Source organism: Triticum urartu, chromosome 4 (assembly GCF_003073215.2).
Source record: "Triticum urartu cultivar G1812 chromosome 4, Tu2.1, whole genome shotgun sequence".
Taxonomy (NCBI): domain Eukaryota; kingdom Viridiplantae; phylum Streptophyta; class Magnoliopsida; order Poales; family Poaceae; genus Triticum; species Triticum urartu.
The window spans coordinates 588,671,842-588,683,495 of NC_053025.1; the positions used below are offsets into that span (position 1 = coordinate 588,671,842).

At 48.2% G+C, this 11,654-nt stretch overlaps 2 protein-coding genes across 2 annotated transcripts; both read left to right on the plus strand.

The window, feature by feature from the left end:
- Nucleotides 1-1,062: 1,062 nt before the first annotated feature.
- Nucleotides 1,063-2,137, plus strand: LOC125552930 (cyclin-dependent kinases regulatory subunit 1). Its single transcript, XM_048716656.1, has 4 exons — nt 1,063-1,214; nt 1,344-1,429; nt 1,536-1,596; nt 1,696-2,137. Exons 2-4 carry the CDS (start codon nt 1,377-1,379, stop codon nt 1,852-1,854), a joined length of 273 nt encoding a protein of 90 aa, XP_048572613.1. The 5' UTR covers nt 1,063-1,214; nt 1,344-1,376; the 3' UTR covers nt 1,855-2,137.
- Nucleotides 2,138-3,850: 1,713 nt separating this feature from the next.
- Nucleotides 3,851-7,658, plus strand: LOC125552929 (pheophorbide a oxygenase, chloroplastic). The gene is made up of 7 exons (XM_048716655.1): nt 3,851-4,496; nt 4,584-4,819; nt 4,910-5,036; nt 6,200-6,336; nt 6,472-6,631; nt 6,858-7,136; nt 7,280-7,658. Exons 1-7 carry the CDS (start codon nt 4,089-4,091, stop codon nt 7,532-7,534), a joined length of 1,602 nt encoding a protein of 533 aa, XP_048572612.1. The 5' UTR covers nt 3,851-4,088; the 3' UTR covers nt 7,535-7,658.
- The last annotated feature ends 3,996 nt before the right edge of the window (nt 7,659-11,654 follow it).

Here is an 11,654-nt window from a genome sequence, read left to right on the forward strand (position 1 = left end):
AGGATGGGATCGAACTTGCTCTTCGTAATCGGCTAACCACTATTGCGATTGCAGAACTTGCCTTTCTAAACTCTTTGTTGCAGGATTGCGCTCTCTCGCAGGTTTCGAACACGCGTCGCCTGCTCAACAGGTCCGCCTTCTCAACCCGGGGTGCGTACGCGGCTCTCTCGGAGCATCTCTCCGCCCCCATGCTTGCTGCCATTTGGGACTCAAAAGTGCCCAAGATGGTTATGATTTTTGGGTGGCTCTTGTACCTCGATCGCCTTAACACCAGGAAGAATCTGCATAAAAAGAGCATCCTTGATACAGAAGCATGTCCAAGATGTTCTCACCAGGTGGAAGACCACGAGCACTTGTTCTTCACATGCTCAACAACTCTTAGGATTTGGCGGGATACTACCATCCGTCCGCGCTTCCTGCCTATTGGCGACCTCTTCAGCACGATTCTATCGGCTGCGTTGCCCACCTCGGTATGCCTGTTCATGCTACTTATTCTCTGGGACGCTCAGAACAAAAAGGTTTTCCAAGGAATAGATCTTGCTGCTTTTGATTCCATTAGGGCTATTATTGATGGCATGATTGTATGGGCTCCTCGGCTCAAATCCGAGAGCTTAAAGGAACACGCCGGGCTATGGCGTGACTTCCTCTCCTCACACAATGTGTGATCTTTATAAACAACTGCTCCATTTGAAATATATTCAGGTGGGGAGCCTTTCCCCCCGGCGATCATTTTAAAAAAAAGTCCGATATGCGGAAAAAAAAAACCCATCATTCGTTATGGAGTGAATATTTTTGCCGTATGTCCAGTCCAAGTCCAAAGGAAATGCAAAGCCCGTTGAAAACTCTCGGCTCCCGCTGCGACGAGAGAGGGAGATGGAGACCCAACGGTTAGATTTCCGCGCGATTTCGAAATTCGAAACCAGCACGAAACCCAGCCCACGCCGCCGACGAATCCGGTGCGATGCGATGAGGTGGTGGATCACGATGGATGGATCGGCAGCAACGACTACCCTGCCCTACCCGCGCCCCGCCATCCGGGCCGTCCATCCCCGCACCGACGGCCCCGCCCGCCCCGCTCCGTTTTAAATAGACGCACACACACGCCCCCCCCCCCCCCCCCCCCCCCCCCCCCCCCCCTCCCCCCCTCCCCGCCTCGCCGCCGCCCGTCTCCGACGCTCCATCGGCGCCGACAGCCGCCCCCTCTCCGCTCCGAGGTCGGTCGCCCGCCCCCCTCCCCCGCGAAGCCCCCGATCCCTCCGCCGGATTCGTCGGCTGCTCATCGATTGGTCGGTGGTTTCGCTCGGATTTTTCTGAAATGGTTTGGGGATTTGTTCTTGTCGCAGGGCCTCGATCGAGAAGCGGCGGCGGCGGCGGACATGGGCCAGATCCAGTACTCCGAGAAGTACTTCGACGACACCTTCGAGTACAGGTTGGTGCCCAAACCCTAGCCCCCCTCCCGATCTTATCCCCCGCTGCGCCGCGGATCGCGAAACCCTAACTTAACTAACTCACACGGCCGATGTCCCCGCGCGCAGGCACGTCGTCCTCCCGCCGGAAGTCGCCAAGCTCCTCCCCAAGAACCGCCTCCTCGCCGAGGTAACCGTCCAGATTTCCGTCCGCATTCCCGTAAGATCGCGTTTTCTTGCCGGGTCCGTTCTCTGATCTTGAGAAATTTTGGGTTTTTTTCCCTTGCAGAACGAGTGGCGCGCGCTGGGCGTGCAGCAGAGCCGTGGGTGGGTGCACTACGCCGTCCACCGGCCGGAGCCGCACATCATGCTGTTCCGCCGCCCGCTCAACTACCAGCAGCAGCAGGACGCGGCGGCCGCCGCCGCGGCGCAGATGATGCCCAAGTGATCGGCCCCAGCGAGGGCAGTGGCGACCGGGGTTGGAACTCCTGAAAACCCCAGGCCCTTTTCATCTCTAAAAGGGCGGTCGCACTGGTTTGTCTGCTCAGGATCTAGTTATGTTGGTGGTGTCCACCATGTGTTTGTGGAAATGCCTGGGAGAAACTTGCAGTGTGTTAGTAGTCTGTGTTATTATCCTGGATACTCTTGAATGCTACCTGTTATGTTATGCTGGTACTGTCTGTAGATCTTCCTGTGATGATCTGTTAGTGTTGATGCTTGCTTTACTGTTATCTGGTTCCTTATGATTAGGAGTATAGAGTTCATGTGATAGTAAATCTTATGTTTGCAAGAGGGCATGGAGCATGATGCCCAAGTGATCCAGACTAAAATGCACCTCCTTTGCACGTTTGGTACATCATCAACCGTATCATGTTAGTCTGAAGTCACATTTTTCGCTGCGCTGTTGTCCATTACAGTTGTGTGATGTCCACATCTGTTAACATCATCAACACTGGTTGTGACACAGCTAATTTTCAGTGGGAGGAAATGCCTAGGAGGAACTTTCCCTGTGTTGGTCTGTGTTATCATTGGTGCTCTTGAATGCTAAGTTGTTATGTGATGCCGGTACAGTTGGTAGAACTTGCTGTAATGATCTGCCAGTGATGTTGGTAGAACTTCCTGTGAAGTCTGGTTCCTCACCTTTAGGAATATAGAGAGATGATGAATCTTATGCTAGCAAGAGCAAATGGACATGGATCATTTGTTATAGATGCACTTTCTTTTGCACGTTTGGTACATCAACCAACCTTGGCCGGTTAGCATGAAGCAGTCAGTGTTTCTTGTGCGCTGTTGAATGTCCAGTACTGTCTTAGGACTTCCTAGGCTATATTGCTGTCAGAGAGAGTAAAAACAACTGTTCAGTTGGTGTTCTGCAGAGGTTTTAAAGACAGGTTGTGCAAGTGTTGATCATGCTTCTTTGTATACATGGGGCATTCTGTTTGTTTTGAATAATAATATAAGCATGATGTGCATTGAAGTCACTGAGCACCATATGCAACACACTGATCTGTTGGTGGTGAGGTGATGAGTAGAAATGTAATGCTGGTGGTAGAATGGAGTTGCTGCAGAAGATTGATGGTTTCGTGTTGTGTTTCTTAGCTTGTGCTGTGCTAAAATTGCCCGGTTTTTATGGGTGCAATCGGACTATGTTTCTTGCGATATGTACTTGCAGAAACTGTCAATGCTATGCGCATCTAGCAGCTACTGTTCTCTGCCTTCTACCCAGTACATTTTTGTGAACGTCGATCAGTTTATGCACATTTTTGTGTAGACGAGCATTCATTTAGCTTTGAAGAGATAGGTTGATATACGCACGATACAAATTTAAGTGACTTGTTAACACAATATATGGCACACCGATCCGTTGGTGGTGGTGTTGTGGTGATGCTTGACTGTAGCATCAGGTAATTGGTTGCCACAGATTGAATGTTCGGCCGTGTGCCGGATGAATTGGGTATGCACTGGTTTTCGTCATAACCGAGCGTTCACTCGTTCGAACATTGCAATCGCCGCCCCATGTACAAAGCTGCGGATGTTATTCAATTTTTTTTTAAAAAAAAACAGAGAGACCTGTGGATCTTGTGCTGTTCTGAACCCTGAACGAACGAACAGCTCGACCGGATGGTACGAACTGTATTCACCAGCATGGAAAGATCTGGTCTGGTTGTTTTTTCAGGATCTGGATGAATTGTATTGACCAGTATTCTGAACTGAACTCTGACTTGTGTGGCCCTCGGCCAGCGGTATTCTGAACTCTGAATCCATCCCTGTAACAAGTCTGAAAGAAACCAGTGGGCGTAACGGGTCTCACGGGCCACGGCTCACGGTTCGGTTGGCTCGCGTCGTTCTCACGAGTCGGGTCGGGGCCTGCCCCTCCTGGGTCGACGTTGCGTGTGGGTGGCTGGCCCAAGCTCCACCACAGAAACGCGCGGATGGCCGCCGGGAAAACGCCATGCGTGCTCCAGTTCTCCAGTTCGAGTCTACCCCGGCCCGGCCCTGCTCTGCCGTCACGCAACCTCGCACCCGCCGGTTCTCACTTGCACTGCCGGCGGCAATGATCTAGAAGCGCCGATAGATAGGTGGCGCTACAAAGCCGGAGCGAGGAAAGTCTCGACCCAAACAAAACCTCGGACCCCCGCTCCCTCTTCAGACGATCCCGAGCCCAGGAAGGGGACAGATCGAATGCCGGCGGTGGCGATGCCGTCCGCCTCCCTCCCCCTCCTCTCCCCGCGGCACCGGCCGCTGCTGCGCCCGTCGACCCTCCCGGCCTCCCGCCTCAGCAGCGGCCTCCGCGCTCGCGGCCGCGCCGGGAGCACCCGCCTCCGCGTGGCCGCGCCGACGTCGGTCCCCGGCGAGGCGGAGCGGGCGGAGGAGCCGAGCACGAGCGCGTCCTCGCCGCCGGAGTCCTCGGGGGAGAAGTTCGTATGGCGGGACCACTGGTACCCGGTCTCGCTCGTGGAGGACCTGGACCCGCGCGTGCCCACCCCGTTCCAGCTCCTCAACCGCGACCTCGTCCTCTGGAACGACCCCAACTCCGGCGACTGGGTCGCGCTCGACGACCGCTGCCCGCACCGCCTCGCCCCGCTCTCGGTACCCCCCCTCTTCCCCACCTCTGTTTGCTTCAGCCAAATAAATCCTGTACTGACGAGTGGGCGTTCTGCGCGCGCGCGCGCGCAGGAGGGCAGGATCGACGAGACGGGCGGCCTGCAGTGCTCCTACCACGGCTGGTCCTTCGACGGCTCCGGCGCCTGCACCAGGATCCCGCAGGCCGCGCCCGAGGGGCCCGAGGCCCGGGCGGTGCGCTCGCCGAGGGCCTGCGCCACCAAGTTCCCCACGCTCCTCTCCCAGGGGCTGCTCTTCGTCTGGCCTGACGAGAACGGCTGGGACAAGGCCAAGGCCACCAAGCCTCCAATGTATGTGCATCAAGTCTGCGGCAGCTCTTCTTCACTGCAGAATTCAGTCGACAGGAAACATCATCACCGTTTTGTTTCTCCCGGTTTCAGGCTGCCCAAGGAGTTCGATGACCCGGCCTTCTCCACCGTGACGATCCAGAGGGACCTCTTCTATGGGTATGACACGTTGATGGAGAACGTCTCCGATCCCTCGCACATAGAGTTTGCTCACCACAAGGTAAATGCTGTGCAGAGGTCTGAGAATGCTTTTACTTGTTTGCTATGCCAGGTTTCCTCTTACAGAAGAGGATGATTACTGCCATTTCAAAAAAAAAAAAGAGTATGATTTCTGTAGATGGATGTTACTCCCTCCTTTCCTAAATATTTGTCTTTCTAAGATTTCAACAAGTACGAAGCAAAATGAGTGAATCTACACGCTAAAATACTCCCTCCGTTCCATATTAGTTGTCGCTCAAACTGATGTATCTAGCACTGAAATGGGAGTATGTCTATGTACATCCGTATGTGGTAGTCCATTTGAAATATCTAAAAAGACAAATATTAGGAACGGAGGGAGTAAATAAGAGCGGTGTTTTTACTGTCCAGTCTCTTTATTCTGCCCTGAAAACAGTTCAGGTTAAGGGGCCGCATAGGAAGCTGTGGTGTGTCAAAGTACCACCGAAAATTAAAGTGTTTCTGTGGTTGACTGTTAGGACAAGTATTCTAACAAAAGATGCGGTAATCAAAAGGGGGTGAGAGGGAAAGATAGCTAACATGATGAGGCAGAAACCATAGATCACTTGTTTTTTAATTGTGCCCTTGCTAGGTATGTAAGGGAGGCTAGCTAAATGTGCAACTGGTTTATAATCTAAGCTTGCTATACTGACACTAGAACTTGGTTTTCGTGTGTTAGTTGAATCCCCTTAGCAATGGATTCTGCCGTTCTGGTTAGCAAAAAGTGCACAAAGGTTATATCGTGCTGTTTTGAGTTAATTGTTGCATCTTGAATTATGGTTGTTTTACCACCCTCCGTCCCAAAATAAATGTCTTAAGCTTAGTACAACGTTGTACTAAAGTTAGCACAAAGTTAAGACACTTATTTTGGGACGGAGGGAGTAATAGTTTATTCTCTTCAGTCATACTACCGGCTTATGCTAAAATCAGGCTGTATGTAGCGAACAGAATTATATGTAGCTGTCTTGACTCTTGGTATACTGACAACGATCCTGTCAACCAGCTGTCTTGGTCTTGGCCTGTTTATCTGGCCAAGTTAAAACAATAAATTTTAAGTTGGGATCTCATGCTGAATTGAATTCAGTTTATCTTGGTTATTATCTACTTTACTTTAGACAATGGAACCAGCAGCATTACCCACGCTTTATAGTTTAACTCCTCTCACAGGTCACTGGACGAAGAGATAGAGCCAAGCCTTTGCCATTCAAAATGGAATCAAGTGGCGCATGGGGATATTCAGGGGCAAATGCCGGTAATCCTCGCATCACTGCAACATTCGAGGCCCCTTGCTATGCGCTGAACAAGTACGTTTCAGCACATCCGTTTTTTTTATATACTTGACTTTTGGTGAGCTGTGGTAGCTCATGTTATCAGTTCCAAATGCAACAATTCAGTCAAATTATGACTCTGACCTTCTGCTAATTAATTGGTCTGTGCAGAATAGAGATTGACACCAAATTACCGATTGTGGGAGATCAGAAGTGGGTCATATGGATTTGCTCCTTCAACATTCCAATGGCCCCAGGAAAAACTCGTTCTATTGTCTGTAGTGCTCGAAACTTTTTCCAGTTTACAATGCCAGGAAAGGCATGGTGGCAGGTATATGCTTATGTTGTATTTGTTTTTACTTTGCCTCCTGTTTTCTTAACTGTGTTTCAACATTATCATATTTGGTTAAACATGGTGTCTTTGTGTTCCTGAGGGGAAAAAACAGGCTTGGTCCCTACTGTATAAAGAATTGGAAGGGTGTTTATGTTGTCATCAACTTATCATATTTGGAGTATAAAGTGGAATCCTGAACATTGCTTTGCTATTTTTGATGCAGCTTGTCCCTCGATGGTACGAACATTGGACCTCAAATTTGGTCTATGACGGCGATATGATTGTGCTTCAAGGCCAAGAGAAGGTTTTCCTGTCTGCATCCAAGGAATCGTCTGCAGATGTTAATCAGCAGTACACAAAGCTCACTTTCACGCCCACACAGGCCGACCGATTTGTCTTGGCATTCCGGGCATGGCTAAGGAAATTCGGCAATAGCCAGCCTGACTGGTACGGAAGCCCTAGCCAAGATGCATTACCTTCTACGGTCCTTTCAAAGCGAGAGGTAAAGGTTCTCCGGGTTATCTATCGAAGTAGACATCAGGAACTTACCTGCATGTTCTGATGTGACTGCAACTTGTAGTTCTCTTATTCTTATTTGTGGCATTATGTTGATGACAAAATCGCAAACTACTACTTGTTGTGCAGATGCTAGACAGATACGAGCAGCACACGCTGAAATGCTCGTCCTGCAGAGGAGCGCACAAGGCCTTCCAGACTCTGCAGAAGGTGTTCATGGGGGCGACGGTCGTGTTCGGTGCGACCGCCGGGATCCCTGCGGATGTTCAGTTCAGGATATTGCTTGGCGCCGCTGCTCTGATCAGTGCCGCTCTGGCCTACGCCTTCTACGACGGGCAGAAGCATTTCGTGTTTGTAGACTATGTACATGCTGACATTGATTGATTATTAGGATGAACACGCTGCCTGTCCTTTTTGTGAGCATCTGGTGCTGAGACATCACACGGCCATGTGCATAAGCTAGTATAGATTTCAGTGAATACATCCAGTGGCGGAGCTTGGAAGAAAATGTTGGGCGGGCCGACTAAAGAGAGCACAATCTTTAAAAAAAAAATCTGAATCATAGGCAGTAGTAGTACACTAGTAGAAAACAGGGCTTTGATCACGGGGCAATATTCACATTAGTCCCGGTTCAGTCACGAACCGGGACTAATGTGAGCATTGGTCCCGGTTCACCTGAGCCCTTTAGTCCCGGTTCGAGACACGAACCGAGACTAAAGGGTGCGATGCCTTTTAGTCCCGGTTTGAGACACGAACCGAGACTAAAGGGTGCGATGCCTTTTAGTCCCGGTTTGTGTCTCAAACCGAGACTAAAGATTAGACCTTTAGTTCCGGTTTGAGACACGACCGGGACTAAAGGGTGCGATGCCCTTTAGTCCCAGTTTGTGTCTCAAACCGGGACTAAAGATCCCATTTTCAAACTCTACCCCCCCCCCCCCCCCCCCCCCCCCCCCCCCCCCCCCCCCACACACACCCGTGGATCGCCTTTTTTGTTTCGAAAAAAATCAAAATTATTAGTACATCTACTAGTTATATTACTTCAAAAAATGATAAAAACTTCAAAAAATAAAATCCTTCGAGAGGTAGTTATATTACTACATCTACTAGTTAGGAAAATTTAAAAACTTAAATTTGGACATGTTTTGCAAAAAATGTAGGGAAAATGTAAAACGGCTATAATTTTTGCATACGATGTCGGGAAAAAACGTATAATATATCAAAATGTTTAGAACGAAAATCCGCTTCCGATTTTGACCGCCTACGGCCTGTTTGCAAATTTTTATTTTTAGAATCCTCAAATTCTAAAAGAAAAAAAGTTATGCTCAAATTTCAGTTTTTTTGAATTTTTATTAAATCTGGTCAAACTATGGTCAAACTACTTATTCAAGAAGTATTAGTGTTACTAAATAATTATTCAATAATATTAGTGTTACTAAATAACTATTTCAGTTTTTTTGAATTTTGGTCAACTATGGTGAAACTGTGGTCAAACAATGTCAAACTATTTATTCAAGAAATATTAGTGTTACTAAATAATTATTTCAGTTTTTTGAATTTTGGTCAAATCTGGTCAAACCAGGGTCAAACTACTTATTTAAGAAATATTAGTGTTACTAAATAATTATTGATTTTTAGAACAATAGTTTCAAACTCAAACAGTGAAAGTGTGACTTCATACTCAAGCTAAATTCCTGAGGGTTAATAGGATTGACAGCTTATTATTGTCAGGAAAACAACAAGTGCAGACTTGGAAACGAGGGAGAATAGAACCCGGAAGTTAAGCATGCTCAGGCTGGAGTAGTGAGAGGATGGGTGGCCGTTCGGAAAGTTAGATGATTTGGAATGATGAGGGGTGATTAGAGATTAAAGGTTAAATTGAGCAGTGATGAGGGATGATTAGAGATTAGAGGTTAGAATAATTCAGAAATTTAAAATTAAAAAAAATTCAAAAAAAATCATAAAATTTTCTTTAGTACCGGTTGGTGTTACCAACCGGCTTATAAACCGGGACTAAAGATCCTTTTTCTACTAGTGGTATATGATAATACCTACGTTGTAATTTGTAAGATGAGTAACCGAGTGAATAAATAATGCAATAAAATCACTAGGCCACTACATGGCACACATGTGGTAAGCAATTCAAATTATTTGAAAATCGCTAAGCCAGAGTTTGGGAAAACAAATTAGATTACATATGATGTGGAGCGCTGGACCTTGTGGCGAGTAGGAACTGACTGTGACTTGGGGGTGCCGGGGGACAGCAGGTGCTCCTTGCCGTGTGTATGTGTGACTGCCTTGCCACCACTGCTGGCTACCACTATGGAAACGGACGCTTCAGGCTTGATTGAACGTGTAAAGGAGATGCGATGTAGTAGTCTGATTAGGGGACTGCAGTGGACCAATGATGGGCTTGGCACCGTAGCAAGCCATAGGTAAACACATACGTGCAGAAATCCTGGGCGGGCCATGGCCCAGTTGGGCCCTAACTAAGCTCCGCCCCTGAATACATCGTCCCAGTATGCTGTTTATGCTAGGCTGTATGAACACTTACCGGGCTAGGGGCGGATTCAGCATGGAGCATGGGTGTACGGATGTACACCCAAAAATTTCAGTTTTTTTGTACATACAGGCATATATGACTGATACACTATTCTACAGGCCTAATACGCCTATTTTAGCAAGCAGGTAGGCAGCAGCAGCCCATTGGCTTTGTTCCCTTGCACCTTTAGGCTTCAGACCACTTATGTCCACTAGGGTGCACGCACGCATAGAGGCTCACCCAGCCAAGCGATTCTTGTCCACTCACCAAACAATTTTCTCAAAAAAAAATCAAAGAAAAAAGCCAGCGATTCTTCTTTCTTCTCATAGAGCCACAGAAGCATGAACGAGGCGGCGACGCCGCTCTCACGATCAGTGGCGGAGACAGGGGACTAGGCTGCTAATTTGATATGAACAATGGTAGAATTAGTCACTATTTGCTATTAAAAATTTATTTTTCAATAGCTTGGCCCTCCCTAACCTGTTTTAGCAGCACTTGGCCCTCCTCATCATAATTTCTGGCTCTGCCATTGCTCGCGACCCAATCCGATGGGCATGGCGAGCCACAACCGCTGCCACACGGGGGAGCCACTGGCACATGAGCTCCACGCGGACGAGTCGCCCAGTGCCATGCCCGCCGCCACTACTAGGGAGGAGCGACGACCCAGTACGGGACCAAGTGTCGCAGCATAGAGGGTTGCGGCGGCGGCCGCCATAGTCGTAGATGCCGGGGATACCACTGTCCTCTACATATTATCCCACCTACAGCGTGAAACCTAAGGCAGCCTTGTCACAAACCAAACATCCCCATAGCTCTTTAACGCATGGGCACAGATACATCATGGCTAGGGGACATATGCCCCCCCACAAAAACTACAAAGCAGGAAAACTTTATGAAATAGACCTAGAAAAATATAGCTGTTAGTGAACAATTTGTATTTGTATTGTAGTGACCAATTTTTTTTGAACACCCAATGTTAAATTCCTGGATCCGCCACTGTACCGGGCTACTTTGTAACAGAAAAATTGGGATGAAAATCAACAAATAAATAGATACATCCATTTCTCCGACAAGTATGCACCTACGGGAGTGGGGTGTTTTGGATCCCGGTTAGTCCAGACTTCTTTAAAAAGATGAAAATAATATTACAAAGTTTTAAAATTTCTGAAAGAAAAAAATCCCCTCACATCTAGATGTCCTATACTTAATTACCTTCAAATGAACATATTCTTCATGAAACTTCACAAGCACTTGGTGAGCATTTGTTTTTACTTGTTGAGAAAATTTTAAATTTTAAAAAACGTAAAATGTGTTTTTGATTCATTTTTTTCTCGCACTCCCTCGAGTAACAAGCTACCAGTACCTCCAAGTATAAAACTATGTATGTACGACCAATGACGCACATTCTGAATGAGCAAAGTCACCGCGATCGATCAGATGCGCTTTTTACTCTATGACAACCGCATTCAATAGATAAATACATCATCCTCTCCTTTGTGCAGAAACAAAGAGATTGTTTATCAGCTTGGTGCTAAAATGATGGACGTTAACTAGCTTCCTAAGGAAGAGCAGCAGTAACAACCAACAGGTTAGAGGAGTAAAAATGCGATTTTACTCTACTAATCGGATCCCCAATCTGCCGTAAGGGAGTATAAATTTTTACTCCGTCCCTGTATTTACTCCATCTAGAGGCGGCTGAGTATAATTTCTCTTCACGCAAAGACCTCGCGGCTGGCGACTCACCTGAAGCTCCCATGGCCTCGCCGGCAACCCCTGCCCGTACTACTACCGGTACGGCCACTAAATGTTGCTGCTGCTGCTGTGCGTCGCTACTGCGTTTTGCCGCTGCCCGCCGCCGCCGGTGTGTGCTGTTGCTGCTACTGCTGCTGCTTGCCACCGTTGGTGTGTGTTGCCGCTGCTGCTCGCCGCCGCCGGTGCGTGTTGCCGCTACTTGCCGCCGGTGTG

Coding starts and splice junctions, on each gene's coding strand:
- LOC125552930 (XM_048716656.1), top strand. CDS start 1,377: ATGGGCCAGATCCAGTACTCCGAGAAGTACTTCGACGACACCTTCGAG. Junction 1,430..1,535: donor GACGACACCTTCGAGTACAG/GTTGGTGCCCAA, acceptor CCCCGCGCGCAG/GCACGTCGTCCTCCCGCCGG. Junction 1,597..1,695: donor AGAACCGCCTCCTCGCCGAG/GTAACCGTCCAG, acceptor TTTCCCTTGCAG/AACGAGTGGCGCGCGCTGGG.
- LOC125552929 (XM_048716655.1), top strand. CDS start 4,089: ATGCCGGCGGTGGCGATGCCGTCCGCCTCCCTCCCCCTCCTCTCCCCG. Junction 6,337..6,471: donor CCTTGCTATGCGCTGAACAA/GTACGTTTCAGC, acceptor TGGTCTGTGCAG/AATAGAGATTGACACCAAAT. Junction 6,632..6,857: donor CAGGAAAGGCATGGTGGCAG/GTATATGCTTAT, acceptor TTTTTGATGCAG/CTTGTCCCTCGATGGTACGA.